The sequence below is a fragment of the Arvicola amphibius genome, chromosome 1 (assembly GCF_903992535.2).
Source record: "Arvicola amphibius chromosome 1, mArvAmp1.2, whole genome shotgun sequence".
NCBI lineage: Eukaryota > Metazoa > Chordata > Mammalia > Rodentia > Cricetidae > Arvicola > Arvicola amphibius.
The window spans coordinates 188,462,816-188,480,609 of NC_052047.1; the positions used below are offsets into that span (position 1 = coordinate 188,462,816).

General features: G+C 41.4%; 1 protein-coding gene across 1 annotated transcript in view; it reads left to right on the forward strand.

Annotated features, from left to right (window-relative positions):
• Sorcs3 (sortilin related VPS10 domain containing receptor 3) overlaps positions 1-17,794 on the forward strand; it is a 628,415-nt gene that overhangs the window by 510,929 nt on the left and 99,692 nt on the right. The window contains exons 8-9 of the mRNA XM_038331480.1: positions 2,978-3,067; positions 11,220-11,399. Coding sequence (XP_038187408.1) covers positions 2,978-3,067; positions 11,220-11,399 — 270 coding nt within the window. The remainder of the gene's footprint in view (positions 1-2,977; positions 3,068-11,219; positions 11,400-17,794) is intronic.

The following is a 17,794-nucleotide window of genomic DNA, read 5'->3' on the forward strand; positions in this document are numbered from 1 at the left end:
TTTTTAATACTCTGATGTCCACTTCATTGGGTCAAGTGTTCAGAATTTCATTGCTGTTGTCTGAGGTTTCTGTTCTGCCCAGTTCCCACAATCGTTAAGTCCCAAAGAAATCACAGAGAGGTCTACATTAGTTATAAAGTGTTTGGCCCATTTTTCAGGCTTCTTATTAGCTCTTATAACTTATATTAGTCCATTATTCTTGTCTATGATAGCCATGTGGCTCAGGACCTTATTCAGTGAGGTAGTCACATCTTGCTTCTTCTGTGGTTGGGTCAGGACTGAAGAAAGCAGAATCCTTTCCCCAGAATTCTCCTGTTCTCTTTGACCCACCTCTACTTCCTGTCTGGTTGCCCCACCTAAACTTCCAGCCTGGCTACTGGCCAATCAGCATTTATTTAAAATATAATTGACAGAATACAGACCCTTGTCCCACACCACATTGCCTTCTAAAAGACCCTATCTGTTATGGTTATTGCATTGGGCATTAAACTTCAGCATACAATTTAGAAGAAATACAAACATTAAATCTGTAGCACTTGTGTTGTTGAGGAAGGAAGAAGACCACAACCATGCTGTAAGACATGAAAGGACACTTAGAGGAATATGTATTCCTCAAGAATAAATGCCAAAAGCCCCACAGAAAAGGAAGAGGTAAAGTTCAGAAGCTGATAGCCAGGGCCACAGTAAACTGGTGGCATCTAAGACTTTTCCATGCACTCTTGAGTTCTGAACTTAGGTCTGAGCCAAGAGGTACACAGTCAGGTTAAGTGGAGGGAGGCATCTTAATATCTGTGTGTGATTCTATGATCCTATGGTAGTGTAAGTACTTGGGGAACTCTTGGGCAAATGGTCTTCTGTGCCCTCTAATATGTTGAAGCATTCCACGGTCCATATATACCATAATCTGTACTTATTATTAAAGCATGAATGTTCCAGGTTGTGTGTGAGCTTGTGTGTGAGGCAATCTATGCTAAAGGACAGATTCGGTGAGGTTCTATAGAGAACTATATTTTAAGCTCAGCATGTATTTAAAGTGATTAAATGTTACCCTATATATGCAATCTCCTTTGGATGGTGACAAAATACTTTAGGACAAAATAGAGGTGAAAACTGGATAATGCTGTGAATGAATTAAGTGGTATTAAACTGTGTAATTTAAAGAGGTTTAATTATAGGAATTTCATATCAATTAAAAATTATCACCACTATGAATAATAGCAGTCAAGAAGTTCAGGTGAGGCATACAGAGGTGTATGCAAATTTCTGTTAAAGATCTAGTTCTCTCATGTTCAAAGTGTGGCTTCCCGATGGCAATAGCTCTAAGAAACTTATTAGAAAAGACAATTTGTTGACTTCAGCCAAACTCGAGTGGATCAAACATGGGGCCCAGCAGTCTAAATTTTAATAAGCTATCCAGGTGATTCTGAAGCATGCTAAAACTCAAAAGTATTGATCTATGCTTTTTGACTAGCAGGTATGCTTATATGTGTTGATTTTATAATTAAAATAGAACCAAATCAAAGAAACAAATGCACAGGGTCTTGAAAGGTCTAAGGGTGTCTATGGGTCCAGACCCAAGAGTTACAACTTAATCTGATTCTATGAACTTAACGATTATTTTATAAAGAAGGGGTTTCCCATAGGCCATCAATCTCATTACGTCAACACCCACTTCTAAGCCAATTCATTACAAGTGTTTTAGCAAAATAAAAGTCCTAGAATTAAAAAGAAAAACAAATCTCATTAGAAAGTAGAGTCTTAGGATAACCCTAAACATGAAGGAGAAGACAGATCTATCATCATCATTTATAGCCTGAACCTTGAATCAGGCTTTTTCTCAGGTTCTGCTCTTTGCTGACTCTAACATCCACTCTACCTGGCAGCATGGGGAACCCACTTTGGGGTCTTCCATCTGTGAAGAAAAGGAAGGGAGCCATGGGAGAGGTCATGTCTTAGAGTGAAGAGTGATGGGGGCTTTCAATAGAGATGTTCCACCCCTCTGCTCCCAGCAGTTTCTGGGGATGGCTGCCAGCTATGGGCAGGAGTGAGGGGACTGGCTGGTCTCCAGCATGGACTTGGGCTTTGGTGAGAAGCGAGCATGTGCCAGCCGTAATTGCCTCTGCAGCAGTCTGGCCACTTTTGTTCTCCTGCTATTTTCTCTGAACAGGCCATGTTGTCTTCCTCTGTGAATATTAATTTCCCTGGAGTTAGGATAATTGGACCAAGAGCAGCCCTCCACAGATCTGGGCCCATTGAAGGACTTTTCCACAAAAATGGGCCTGGGGACAATTTCTTGGAGTGGTACTGTGTCATCTACTGAAGTATCTATCCTTTGCCAAGTGAGGTGGCAGAGATCATTTCTGTCCTCCTATCTCTGAACTAGCAGAGGTTTATGAATTCCATGCCTGGACTTTTCCTCCCACCTTTTATGCCTTTAATCAGCTTGCACATGGGAAGGATCAATAAGCATCTGTTCAAGGCATGGATTCATGAATATAAATGGAAAAGTGTGGCCAAGGAAGAAGTGAAATTAAGTTTCACAATAATGGTGCTCTGAGTCACGCTAATCATTTAGATTCTGAAAAATGCTTGTGATCCTGGTGCTGTGGTTGCAATGTATTAATAAATTAACAAAAAGAACAAATACTGGACAAATAGATCATGAATGTAACAATGCTTGGAGTTTCAGTTTTCAGTTGAAAATATGTATTAGGTGTGTTTTATCTGCAAAGCACAGTGGCCAAATCCCATATCAACCTATGTTCTTACTTAGAGATTTAGGAAAATGGGAATTATAATTGTGAATTTATTGTCTCAACACTATGATGTGAAAATACTCAAGGCATCAGAGACTCAAAACTAGCACCAGACATAGTTGAAAAGGTAATTTTGAGCCTATTGTGGTTGCTTATGCACAGAACAATATTTTCCAACTTGTGGCACCATCTGATTTCTTTTTGTTTCCCCCACAATCCAGGTAACAATAGGTGGAAGAGCCAGCTACTACGTGTCCTATCGAAGAGAAGCCTTTGCCCAGATAAAGCTGCCCAAGTACTCCTTGCCAAAGGTATTGCATGCAGCACCTGCTCTCTAGAGTCTTGCCTGACAATGCCAGGGATGGAGAGACTGCCTCCATGGGAGGCAGGAAGTCATTGGCATTTAGTCTGGAGCACTTCTGAAGGATTCTGGTCATTGTTAATGGTGCTGAACCTGAGAGGTTACTCCTTTCTTGGCAGCATGCCAGGCATGGGTTTGATTTCCTGTAACTCAAGCATGTGATATGGTCATGGGCTCTTTGCCAGGAATGGGAGAGATAGGAATACTGGCTTTGAAATCAAATCTGTTCAGAGGGTTCTCCTTCCTTTAGCAGTGTTATTGACAACCAGAAGGTAAGTTTGCTAGGCAGGAGCACAGCCGCTGCATGTGGCCCCTGAAAGTACACAGAGAAGTCTGGTGGCATTCTTGATACATTTGAAGGGTGGCTATGAACACTGCACCTATGCTTCCACCCCACTCTGTCACTACGAAGATAAAATGGCCTGAATAACTGGAACAATGATATCAAGTGGTGACATTTCACATCTTCTATCGATTATAAAGCTTATTCTGTGCATCCCATTTCTTGTGAACTCCTAGGTAAAGATGGAGTTTGTAAGTTCATGATAAACATAGCCAGAATGTGATTATATAATTTAATGGGGCAGCAGGGACGCTGTCTCGAGTTGTACACTTACCACACCATATGTCAAAAAGACATCAGCCTCTGAGATGAGGCTAAGAAACATTGTAAAAGACTACCTGAGCACAGAGGTGGGATGATTATGGTATTTTATTTTCAGTTATTCATGTATGGATGTGTTCATTCCATTCTGTTTTCACCTATTCTTTCTTTTTTCCATTTACTCATCTTTTCTTCCATTTAAGTGGACAGTCTATGCTTAACATTGAATTGGTTAAAAATCTTCTTATTGATGGAGAATTTAAATTATAAAACTCAGTCTCTCTATTTTTTACTATTTTCCATAATTATTAATTTTTTATGTTTTTAATTGAAATAACATTTCATCATATACCTTTCATTCATTCCCCTCCCCCTGCTCCTACCAGATACCCTCCCTGAACTCCTCTCGTACCCCAAACTCTCAAATTGATACCCTCCTTTTCTTTGGTTATATTTGTTATATGAGTGTATACATGTATGTGAGTGCAAATTTTTATAAGTACAACCTGTTGTGTCCATTATTTTGTTTGTATAGATACAGGGATCATCCCTGGGAAACACTGATTCCCTTCCTCTCAGTCAAAATAGGTACAGTCTGGCTTATATGATTTGACCCTGGGCAAAATGTCAGTTGGTAACAGATGGACAGGAGGTGGTTAGAAATACTTTGATTAGAAGCCTCTCCATGGTCTTTCAGTTTAAAGGACGGAATAGGTAGGCCAGTGAACTACCAAGCTAAGTCACACCCAGGAGGAAGAAGGACTCTTCAAAACCAGAAATGACTTGCACGTGCTCAGAAGCAGGATTGGTACAAACCTGTGCTGTTTGTGTCAGTCATAGAGAAAACTGGGTATAACATTAACGGGTTAAAATCGTGATGTAGCTTCACTAGATGTTTTCTCCACGCACTCAATGCCTTGAACCTGGCACGTTTTATAAATATCAAAATATTCATAAGCGATAAAAATCAAATAAGTATAAATTTAATAAAATATTTAAAAACGTTTCTGAAAAACATTGAACTAGGGCTTGAATAGTAAATATGGCAACAAACATTCATTGCCTGCCAAAATCAAATAAGTATAAATTTAATAAAATATTTTAAAGCATGTAAAAACCTGAACTAACTATGGATTAGTGAAAACAATGCAAACATTTCTGGCCGGCTAGAGCTTGTAGTGTGGTAGACAAGCGGCATTAAGACAGCCAACGTGAGTGGAGGGAGTATCCCAGAAGTCTACAGACCATGTTTTTGTATGAAAGGTGCAGATAACTGAATATGAATAAGGACAACTTCCTAGAGAAAGTTATTTAAGATAATATAAAAAAAAACTATGAAATTCAGCCTATAAGCAAGGCTAGGTTGGAAGTACCAGGCTGATAGGTAATACAATCGTGTCTTATTCTCTCAGAGGTATTGGTACCATGACACCTACAGATATCAAAATCTATAGATGACTAGGTCTCTTCGATAGCTTGCATGGCATAGAATTTTCATATAACCTATGTACATTCTTCCTGTATAGTTAAAATCATCTATAAACCTCCTGCCAAATTCTTTAGGGATCACAGGTAGAAATGGCAGGTTGTATTCTTTGGCAAATGTATGGAGTTAACCGCACTTTATTCTCTGGAAGCTGGGAATAGGAAAGATCAACTATACATGTATGATAAGTATTAGATCCTCGGTTATTGGGTTCCTCCACTTATGCAATAAGCCAGATCAAACCAATTTAATAAGACTAGATTTAGTAAACAGAACAAAGCAACTCCTGGGTCACTCCAGAAAGGCAGGAGAGAAATCATGTGTCAGGTCAAGCTACCGGGTCTTAAATACCCTGCAAGTGTGGTCTTGAGCAGCTCCTTAGAAGGAGCTGACCCTTGGCAGCCTTTCTGAGGGGCGGGTCCTGGAATGGGAGGAGGGAGACTGGAGCAGAGATTCCCAACAATGCAGACTTTGCATGAGGAGCAAACATGGTTCCTTTAACAAGGTTAAAATGCCTTGAGAAGTTTGGTTGCAGTTTGGCAGAAAGGCTGTTGAAGATGGCAGATCCCATGTTAAATAACCTTGGGGAACATGGAGACTGCTTTCCGGTTTCATTCTTGCCTCCCTGTGACTGGATGTTGTGGGGAAATTGCTCAGTATTTGGCTGCAGTTGTCTCAAGCCAGCAAGGAAATTGGTATGAGAGGCTGAGAAAGGGAGACATTCAGCTCTGAGTTTCCTAAAGGAGAATTCTGTGGCTCCCCACCACCAGCCCAAGCCTATACGTCTCCCTACCTTGTCCTAAAGTACATGTTTCAGGAACTTTCCAAGCATCTCTCTCTCCACCATAATGATGTGTTTACCTCGGTGTGAACACATATTTTGTGAAATTTTCACCTTCTTAGGAAAGCAACAGTTCAGGCTCTTAGGCATGTGGCTGCAGGTGGGGTACAAATGAGGCCCTGAATTGATTTCCCCCCAGAGTGCTCCATTAATGATTAGCAACCCCTTGGTGAATTATTGTGGGGGCGTATCAAACCGCTCATGCAGCCTCTTCGTGGAAGTGTATCCAGAGAGACGTCTCATTAATGTGAGACTGCTGTGAATGTGGCTGGATGGTGATCGATCATTTTATTAGCCGGTGTTGGCCCAGATTTTCATAATCAGGGCTAAGGAGCTAGGGGCAGAGGGGGTGCCGGGAGATTAGTTCTTTCCATTGTGCGAAACACTGGAGTGACTTCAAGCATATTGTTGCTGTTCCACGCAGTGCTGCAGCTGCTGTTATGTGCCTTAGGAAAGAAAAATAAATGATAGAAAAGTTTTCTTTAATCCCAGGACCTACCCCATGCTTCTGTTCCCAGCCCACCTGTTCAGAACTTGCACACCTTGGCTTTAGAGTATTTTGCAGAGGGTGAGGCGAGTGGCAGTCATAATGAGCAGCATTATTGGACTGAGGAGCAGTGCACCAAGGCTTCCATAGTTCCGTTGCTGGGACTCTCACCCTGTAGACAGGACACTTATGCTCCAATTGGAAAGCCTGGTGCAAGGGGCAAAGAGCAATGGCAGCTGGAAAAAGGTAGTTGAACTTTTGAGCAGAAGCCTAAATATCTCTTCCAGCTCAACCTGGGTCTCCTCATGGGCAAATGAGATAGTAATTAGTCCCCCGACATGTGGGGGACTAAGGAACAACTCACTGCTGGTCCCATGTACAGTGCTCAGTAACTCTAAGGAAGAACTCTTACCTAGGGGATGATACCAATGCCCATAGCCTGCCTGCTGTGCAGATTAAGGTTATCGTAGGGTTGTATCTCAGACACGTTGGCCTCCATATTGCCTAACACTGTGCCACTCTGAACCCGGCATAGCCTTTTTGGTCCCTTAGGTTCTCTTATTTTTTCTTAAGTTGCAAATCTGAAAGTCATTTCTACAAGAGAAAAGTATTTTTTTTGTCCCTCAAAGGTATTTGGGTTCTAGTGATACCCTCAGACTTTGCCTGAGTCACATGATTCTGGGAAACAGCCAAAGTTAAGAAATCTTCCTCCATTTTTAAGTGTTGGGCAAAGGTTTATCTCGAAAGAACTGCTTCCCATGAGACTTGATAAGACCCAGGTGCCAGCCTCTAACAAGGCCAGTTCACATAATTGGTCTCGTCAGTGATTACCTGAACTGTTGTCCTACTAATCAATGTGAAGAAAAAATTCCTGACAATTTGACGTGACTAAAATGAAGACTGACTTTTCTCTTGTCCTCTGTCCTTGAACGTTGCCCACTCTCAAGTTTATACAGGCAACAAGGGAGAGCTTGGGCAAACAGTGCAAAAGGGCAGCCGTCCACGAGACCTTCCAGCATATCCGAGCATCACTTTTCTCAAAGAGAATGCCCCCTTCAGTTGTTCCATCATGCCGCCTGCACGCTCTGCTGTACACCCAGTCCTTTATTTCATTTTACATTTTTTAAAGCAGCTCTTGGGGTTGGGGAGGCTTTGTAGATTAAGTGCTTGCCGTGTAAGTGTGAGATTCAGATCCTCAACACCATTTTATGCACTCACATATAATCTCTCATTTAGAGAGGCAGAGTCAGGGGATCCCCTAAAGCAAGCTGGTCTAACTATACTATGTATTCAGGGGTTGCAGAAAACCTGTCTCAGCACCTAAGTAGAGAGTGATGGAAGACGAAGATACATGAAGTTAAATTCTTGTCTCTACACACATGTGGACACAAATGTGTAAACATGTACACCATACATACACGCACATATAGCAAAGACTAAATGGAACATATAGAAAATTAAAAAAAAAACAAAGAAAATAATTAAAAGCAATTCTCAGTCAGGCATCATGGTTCATGCCTATTATCCCAACATCTGGGAGGTAGAGACAGAAGTATCTGCAGCTCCAGGCCAGCCTTGGCCACATAGTGAGTTTGAAGTCAACCTGGGATACATCGAACCCTTTTGTAAAAGTAAACAGAGCAAAGGCAGTTCTTTCTGAAGTACACTTGCAGATGGTATGACCAGAATCTGCAGTAGATTTTCCTTATCGAAGTCAGAGTTTGTAGTAACTTGGCAATAGAAAGTCGTTAGCCCCACTGTGAGCAGGAAAAGACAGGAGGGAGCGGTTTCCTTGACATTATTGTAAAAATAGTGACAAGGACATCCTTAGCTTTCACAGATCTGGTGGGTCGCAGCCACCATTCTCGGGGATTTTTCTGTAGTCTTCCTCTGTTTGCCCATTCCTGTTCACTCTTACTCCACCCACTGCTAGCTGCCCTCTCTTCTCCCATCCACTTACTAAGTATGTCCTTGAAAATCTTACAGCTGTCCTTACTAGTGACCACCTATGCGTCAAGCTCACTTTTATATCCCGTCCCTCCCCTCCCCTCCCCTCCCCTCCCCTCCCTTCCCCTCCCCTCCTCTCCTCTTCTCTTCTTCCCTGCTCGCACAGCCTACTTTCTGCTTCCTGTACGATCCAGGATTCCAGCCTAGGGAATGGTGCCACCCACAGCGAATGGGTCTTCTAATATTAATTAACCTAATCAACATAATCTTCCACTGGCCTGTGCAGAAGAAGTCTATCCCCCAGGCAAGGGGACATAGTTCTGGAATTAACCATCAAGATTAATCATCATGCTCTGTGACACAGTAAAGCTCCAGTCTCTTCAATGAGAAAATAATGAAGAAACTGATGATGATCTATCTGCAGATCATTTTGAGATGTAGATCATCTGTTGTTATAACCTTGGCAATATGCTGTTTAGAGAGCTAGTTTCTTGATGAAATCTTAGTCATATTTTTCAGCTGAAAGACTGACTAAGCACTTTTCAAGAGAACAGTATAGAATCTTGACATGAGAGACGTTCTAGCTTCTTGTGCCTGAGGCTGAGTACCTGTTCACCAGCTGGCACAGCCCCAGCATAGCGTTTACCTAATATGCCCTTCCAGCAAAGCTGACTGCCTCTAACCCTGACCATTCCATAGTGTTCTAAGCTGTTTTTTCCTCACTCACTTTACATTGGTTTAGTTTAAAATAACTTAGCTCATTCATTTTTATGACCAAAACATCTGGGAAAACCTAGGCATTTCTATTGCACTTTTAACAGAGTAAATGAATTTAATTCGGATATCCTGCAGCTGCTGTTCCCCTCCTACTGGGTTCTTGGGCATTCATTCCTTACCTACACAAATGGTTTCATCACATGGATCTTAGGAGTAAAACTTCTTTCTATTTTAAATCAGTTCAGCAGGAACCTGTAATTCTACAGGATATATAAGCACAAAGGAGCAAGTTAAGTCTGAGTCAAGGTGACTTCGAAAGTTCAAGGCTAGGAGCTCCTGAAAAATGACCTCTAACAAAAGGTCTAAAATTTGATTTGTGCCTAGTTGTCCAGATCAAATGACTTATTCCTTAATAAAATGGCGTAGGTGGTAGTGGGCACACACACACACGTGCACACACACACACACACACACACACACACGCACACTACAGTGCTGACATTGAAGACACATTGCTTCTTCTCACTTGTAATGGTTTCTGAGAAAGGGAGGTCTAATAAAGCAGAGGTTAGATCCTGCCTGGTTATTAATTTGTTGTTGGCCTTGGTTGTTGATGGTGCTATTGCCAGGGCATTTCTCCACAGACACCAGTGTAGTTCTCCATCTGTAACCTGTTGCATGGTGTATACACTGTATTTATGCATCTTAACGCCATCACTTTAAGCAGACGTTTAGCCAGGCAACATATACCCATGATAAATGTATATTCCTTGGTGGGGGGTTGAATATACCATCATTACACAGTGCCTAGTCATGTTTGTGATATGTTTTTTTTTTAATTATTTTTAAGTTGTGAACTATCAAATTAGATTTTAGGACTAATACAGACCAAGGTTAGAAACTAAAATAAATACAAGGTCTGTGAACTTATGGTAGCGTGTAAAGAGCACCCCCAAGAAAATAGATGTATCCAGGACTGAGATCCTGAAGGTGCCATGTCCACCTGAAAGCCTAAACTTGTACTTTCTCATTGAGGCCAACCTGACATCTTTGTCATTCTTTACTTTATTGGTCACTAGTTTAAAATAACCCATCTAAAAACTATGCATTCAAATGAAACACACTTTCTGTTGAGTCAGACACTCAGATATCCAAAATCTGGTTTCACCATTCACTGTCCGTGTGATCTGGAGCAATTAGATGAACTACAGTGTGTCTTAATTTACTCTAGATAAATGGTAAGATAATACTATTTCTATTGTAGGATTAGTCAACTTTTAATTTAAAAAAGATCGGATGGCAAAATAGCGCCTCGATATTAGGTACTTTCATTCTCACTCCTTATGGGGAAGAATGAAATTTGTGGAGATTGATGCATCTGTCAGTCATTCATCTCACAGTGCAGTGCTGACAGTAAGACCAGGACACCGGTTTCCAGGTTGAGCGTGATTATTGTTCAAGCATAACTTCATGTCCTTTGCAGCAGACCCTCGCTCAGCTTCGCTAAATAACACCCAGAACTGCTGGGCACACAGTAGCTTCCTGTGGTTATGTGAGGCTGGAGGTCTAGAGCCAGGCCCGCTTGCCTCCATGCCACCCACTTGATGCTGAAGGAAGAGGAAAACACTGCTCTGGAGAATTTAAAACCTAAGTGGAGCTCAAAAGCGAGCATGGGGCCTGCTGCTCTGCACGTGTGAGGGTCCCGGAAGGCTGGGGGCCTCGGTTAGCACTAACATTAGCTTTCGGATATAAAAATAAAAAAACGAGCATGGAGGAATCCCTTGAAACCACGGGAAATGGTACCCTCTACAGCCCCTTCCAGCCATCTTCCTGTCACTTAGCAAGGAACAGAAATCGTGATGCTCACGATTTATAGCCTCAGTCCAACGCAGAACTGCTTAACATCGCCTATAACTCAAGATGTCTCTCCACCATTTCACCAGTCATGGCAATAACTCCAGGTCCCAGCAGGGAGAAAGGTGTGGCGATCTACTTTCTCACAGGTCTCCCGTCTCTTTAGGACATGCACATCATCAGCACAGATGAGAACCAAGTGTTTGCAGCCGTCCAGGAGTGGAACCAGAATGACACGTACAACCTCTACATCTCGGACACACGCGGGATCTACTTCACCCTGGCGATGGAGAACATTAAGAGCAGCCGAGGTCTAATGGGAAACATCATTATTGAATTGTATGAGGTATGGAGCCGAAATGACCCCTCTCGGGATTGACCTTTCTTTTTCATGTGCTTTAAATTTATAAGCACAAGTATTGTGATCTTGTGTTTGACCCCAGTGCTTTCATTGGCAATTGCGTTGTGAGTTAAGAGATGTAACCTCCTTGTACCTCAGTCCCAAGGAAATAAAGGTAAAGTGCTCGCCTAGGGATGACGTCATTGTGAACCGAGTGGCGTAGTGTGTGGAAGGGATCAACTGTCTCCGTAAAGTCAGAGTTCTCATGTGTATGAGGCACTGAAGGCACACAGCACGGATTATGCCTTAAGTAGGCTTTCAAAACTCGGCAGAAATAATTTCTTTAAATGATACTTATGGACACAGCTCATAGGAAAAGAAGGAAAAATAACTGGTAAGAGAGGAAATGCCACAATGGGCTATGACCAAAAAATTTGTTCTGATGTGAGTTCATTGTGTGATTTTATATGTGTGTGTGTGTGTGTGTGTACATGCATGTGTGTATATCATTTATTATTATATATAAAATATATTATGTGTGTATGTGTGTCAGTTAAAGCGCACTTTCCCTGGGAATCCATGTGGGTACACACAGAAATCAGAGAAAAACTTAGATATGGATTCCTAGAGACATGATGCTTCTTTATGTCTTTAAGGTCAGTGTCTAGCCTTTGACAACACTAGAGAGAGAAATGGTGAGGTGACCTGAATTATCTTAGAGATGGGATGGACTCAGTCTTGCAGAGAGTGTCTTATGTGCCAACAACAAACAGTGACTCCTGGTTGAACCCACACTGGTTGTGAGTGAGCTCAGTCAGCTCCGGCTGGACCCATGGGTAACCTGGGTGAGCTTTGCTCTGGTGAATTTCCCTGTCTACACAGCCCAGACAGCTCTTTGGAGCAGAAGCAGAAGGTTCAGTCCATGGTCCTGTGGCCTCTCCTGGTCAGTTTTTGTTCAAGTTCTGACATTTGTCGTTGGTGTCTGAGCTGTTTCTTTGCTCACCACTTACTTACTCCCAGGTTGCTACCTTCGCATCCCATTCCCAACTTCACATCTTATTTTTTAAGTTTCTTCATATTTCACCGAATCAGGTTAGGGCTGTCCACATCTGCACAAATGTGGATCTTCCACTGGTTGATACCCAACTTATCACATGCCGTATTCACAAAGTAAGCTGAATCTCTTTCCTCTAGCAGCCATCATTGTCGGCCGCAGCATAGCCAGCGATGAGAGCTCCCGTGGCCCTCTGTCCTCCATGCTGGGATGTCCACTGCCTTTGTCTTATGCAAGTCTAAAAAGATTCTCTTTAACAACGAAGTTATTTAAGGGAATGTCTAGGTAGAAGACTGGTAGCAAAGTCTAAAGGGCATAGATAAATTTGGCAAACTTGCATTCCCTTACCTAATCAGGAGACAGAAATCTACCTTTGTTATTAGTAAGTAGTAAGTTAAGTCATGAGGATGGTTTAGAAGAATATCCCCAGGAATCAGGCCATTCCAGTTTCCTGTTTGTACAAGGAAGACTGTAAGGATAATTGTTCACGCCCCTGTGGTCTGACCCAAATAGAAAAGTACAGACATTGCTGCATATGACCTCATAGTTATCTGGAAACCATAGTGTCCATTTCTAATCTCAACACTCAGCTGAGATAAGAGGATCATGAGTTCAAGTCCAGGCTAGGCTACATAGAGAAAACCTAAATAAGTTGACAATAAATGATAGATAGATAGATAGATAGATAGATAGATAGATAGATAGATAGATAGACAGACAGACAGACAGACAGATAGGTGGATGGTATATAGATAGGTTGATGGATGGATTGGATAGATAGATAGATAGATAGATAGATAGATAGATAGATAGATAGATAGACAGACAGACAGATAGATGGATAAACAGACAGACATACAGACAGATACATAGACAGACAGACAAAAGCAAAAAGGAAAAATCACTGTACTTCTGTTGTTGTTCTTTATGCGATGGGTGAGTCTGCCAGTGCTGTTCATTCTCTAAGACAAGGAGCTTGTGTCTCCATGGTATTTTATCACCTTGAGATGCTGTTGGGCATGAATCAGCATGAAGAATATGCCCGGGTCCGTGTAATTTTTTCTCACTATTGAAGTTAGTCTTGCTTGCATTCCAGTGTCACTGAGGAGAAATCCCAGGTACCGCTGCTTTTATAGGGAAGAAAGTGATACTAGGCAAGGCAGCAACTTTAAAGAAAGCTCTGAATTTGCTCTCCGCTCAATTTTATCACAGTTAATTGTTCCTGGACTCTGTGTTAAAACTCCAGACAAAACCCTCTGGAAGCTTGTATTCTAGTCTGCTGGGTTTTGAATGAGTCAGTAAGCAAATTACCTATTTTACCTGCCCAAGGATAGACCCAAATGAAGCAAATGGACGTCATACATGGCTTTTTGTATGCTTATTTTTGAGATTGTGTTGTGACTTATTACTGTAATTGTTATAAAAGAGAATGTATCCCAGAATTGCTCTCATTATTTAGTCCTAGGAATAAATAGTCAATTAAACATTCTTCTCTGCAAGTGTGACTCTGAGCAGCAGTGAGGTACAGCAAGCATATATAAGTTGTTCAGGCAGATCCCAAAACAAGGGAGATCATGATGAGCTGTGTATGCCTGGTTCTTTTTCCTAGAGTGGCCCATTTTCTAATCAGTCCCACCAGTACACTCTGGAGGAAGTAGTGGTGAACTTTGTTCCATCCCAAATGTTAAGAATGGTATGAACCAAGGGCTAGACAGACAGGTTACATTTCTGATAAAGTGTGTTAACCATCCTAATTGTACAGAATAATGCTTGTCAGGGACATGGGTGAGAATTCGATAATTGATTAGGTTTCAGATTCTAGAAGGCATTTAATAATAAGTGAATAAATTGGAGCCTGACATTATCTAGACCATGACCATATTGAAGAGTTTTAATGGATGGTGCTGTTTTGCACCCAGAGATACATTCTGTGGTTTGCAGATAAAGCTCGATTTAATTGGTCTCCAGGGGTCATTAGGATTTAACCTTCTTCACTGGAGATTCTTATACACAGATAGTGAGAATGGGAACCATATGGCCAGTTAGCAAAGAGAGTATATTTCTTTTGGACTTCAAGTGCCCTTGAGTAATGCAGATGGGGAAAGCAGTAAATTTCATGTTTAATCCAACTAAATATATACACTTGAACCAAATGTGTGTTGTCCAGTCACAAGAGGCCTGATGTGTAAGGACAATCTACTCGACAAATATAGGTGATCCTACCAGGGTAAAGACCACAGTCTTGCACCAAGGTCCCTTGGAGATGGTAGTAGCCAACTCTACTGAATTTCCTCTCACCAGAAAGGGCTGACACAATTTTGAGGACTCATCAGGTGTGGTAATCTGTAGCTGTAGAAGTTCTCTTGCTAAAATTATTATCTCATTCTAACTTCAAAGTACAATATTTCCGTTGCTATAGTTGTGTGGAGGAGAAAATAGTATTTGATGGTAAGATAAACATGAGTTTCTCCTGCAAGGTGCCAGCAGCCCAGTCCTTTAACAAGGCTGCTGTTCACAACGAACCAGTTGAATGCAATATTTTGAGAGTGATTTTACTTATATTTGAACAATTTTTCCTACAGTCTAGTATTCTAGATTTTTCATATTCCTAGAAATGAACTACATTTCCATTTAGTTATTCTCCACTAATAAATGATAAAATAATCCCACAAATATCCATTCCAACACCAATAGTTGTGCTAAGAGTTCTTGGTCTGATGAATCTTTTTTGATGTTCCCCAGATATTAAGTATTCAACTTATGACTCCTTATAATAAAATAGGAGTAGCAGCTGTGCCTTAGACCAGCACCATAACTATAATAAATGCATAACTGATAACCTGGCATGGTGGTGACACCTTCAAATCCAGTCTTTGGGAGGGAGGCCTATACCTGTGAGTCTAAGGCAAGTCTGATCTACATAGAAAGCTCCAGGCCAGCCAGGCTACATAATGAGATCTGGTCTCCAAAGACATAACCCAAAAGCTATAAATAGACTTCAAAATTATTATGATAAAATTTTTTAAAATAAAAAATGAGCAGGTAAAGTTAGTTGTAGAAATGCATTCAATCTCAGGAAATATGTATCCAAAATATTTGCTTTGCATATACTCAAGATAAAAAGTACTCATGAGAAATTTTATAATTTTCATACCGAGTCTGAAAACTCCAGGTTACTTACAACCCACGTCAAATCATGTACTTTTTAAAACCAGAAGTAGTTGATATGTAATTATATTTCATAATTTGTATTATAGGTGATGGAGAGTGACATACATATGAATAAACTGGGCCAGTAGCCAAATTGATTATCAACTCAAATTACCATTGACTAAAACTAACTAAAATGCAAGCAGTCTCTTACTCTCACTAGCTACCCAGCTACTGCACTCCTAGGAACCATGTGGAGTCAGTGGCTCCCAGAGTGGGTCTTGCAGACCGAAATCACAGACACAGTGTTATTTGTTTCCCTTTATGATAGGCATTGTTCCCTAAGGTGAATATAAAATTACAGGGTGGCATAGAAATGAATGGCTTAGCGCACATCACACAACTAGGACACCTTGATGTTACATTTGAAAGAATCCATGTTTGTCTGGCTGACATCTCAGACTTTCTCTCTAAACTTGGTGCTTTTTATAGTTTTTAGAAAAGAGGCATGATTTATATGCAATAAAACATATGCTCTTTGGGATATGGTTCTGTGGGTTTTGATGGGTACATGCAGTTGTATAACTAACATCACCACCAAGATGTGGGAGAAATTCATTCCCTAGTCTTCTCTTCAATGCCCTTTGGAACATACTCAACCCTTGTACCAACGTTTACCACCGAGAAACATCTACTTGACTTCTAGGCTTGCTTGCCTTTTGTAGAATAATACTTGCTGGACTATAACATGTAAACACCAGAGTCGGGCTTCCTTTGTCTTAGAAGAATGCACCTGACAGTCACCTGAAGTGCATCAGCACCCACTGTGAAGTGCATCAGCGAATGTTCATGTTTATTGCCGAGTAGCATTCCATTCTGTGAGGGTGCTCCAGTTATTCTTCATCAGTTGAAGAGCAATTAGATCGCTTCCGGTTTTGTGTGATTGTGATTAACATCTATAAAGATCCACGTGAACATTACCTTTAAGTTTTCATGCATGAGTAAACACTTAAAGGTAGGTTTGGCAAATTAAATATAAATATATGTTCATGAAAATCCATCCAAGTGTTTTTAAAGTGGCAGTTCATTTTGAGAGCCTGAGTGTCGTCATTGGTTCATACATTCTTCAGTACTAGGTATTGTAAGGTGTGTCCGTGTGCGCGCGCGCACGTGTGTATGCTCACATGCATTTAACCGCTCTGATTACAGCCTGGATGACGTATCATTGGAGGATCTTTTTTTTTTTTTTCATTTCTGTAGTAACTTCTGAACTCCCTATACAAGGACAGATAAACTGTAACACTTTGAGTGAGCCCCAGTGTCCCATTTTTCTACCTATTAATTGATATTTCTTGGCTTTACCTGTGTCTAGTGCCTCCCCCCATCCTATCTGCTGTTATAACCTTCAGTGACCATTCCTGGTCCAGATGGACAGCTGCTTATAAACGCCACAGGGACTGTTTTCCTGCACTGACCTTGGTCAGCCCCTTCTTAAGAAGTAGCTCTGATACTAAGGACAGCCCACGGCAGATCATGCTAATTGCTTTTTCTCAGCAGATCCCTAGTTTCCTTGCCCTCAGTCCTAGGGACATGACCAGCAGATGACCATACCACCTGGATACCATGATCTGCCAAGGTACCTGCTATACTGTTCCTCTGCACTTCAGTCTGATTCCCAGAGGGAAAGTGAGCCTTGCCAGCCTGATCCTATTGCATTAACTTTTCCTGGGGTGATGAAACCAAATGTGTGTTCAACCCAGATACGGCATCAAACATAAGAGTTCACCAAGCTCCAACTTGGAGAACTGGCGTGTTTCCAGCCCTGGTGAAAGGTTACTTCCAGGAGCAGAAGTGATCCCCTGAAACAGTTGCATCAGCACAAAGCTCCACTCCATCACAGCATTATGGAGTCAGCCTTTCACTTCTTATGCACCGCAGCATCTTCCAAGGTCACTTGCACGTATGGGAGCGTGGAAAAGAATCATGCTGCTGTCCTAGCTGATTGTCTTGTGACCCTTTTCTTCTCTTCTTACCAGGGTTTGTCTGTAGGCTGTTAACATCGCAATACACCTAGCTATTTTTTGTGTTGTTCTCAATTAGTTGCCATGGCTACCTAGCTGTGGTAATCTTTAAGATGGTGATCATGTTATACACAAAGAATAAAGCTGTGCTACAGCCGACACTTGTCCCTTTCTGT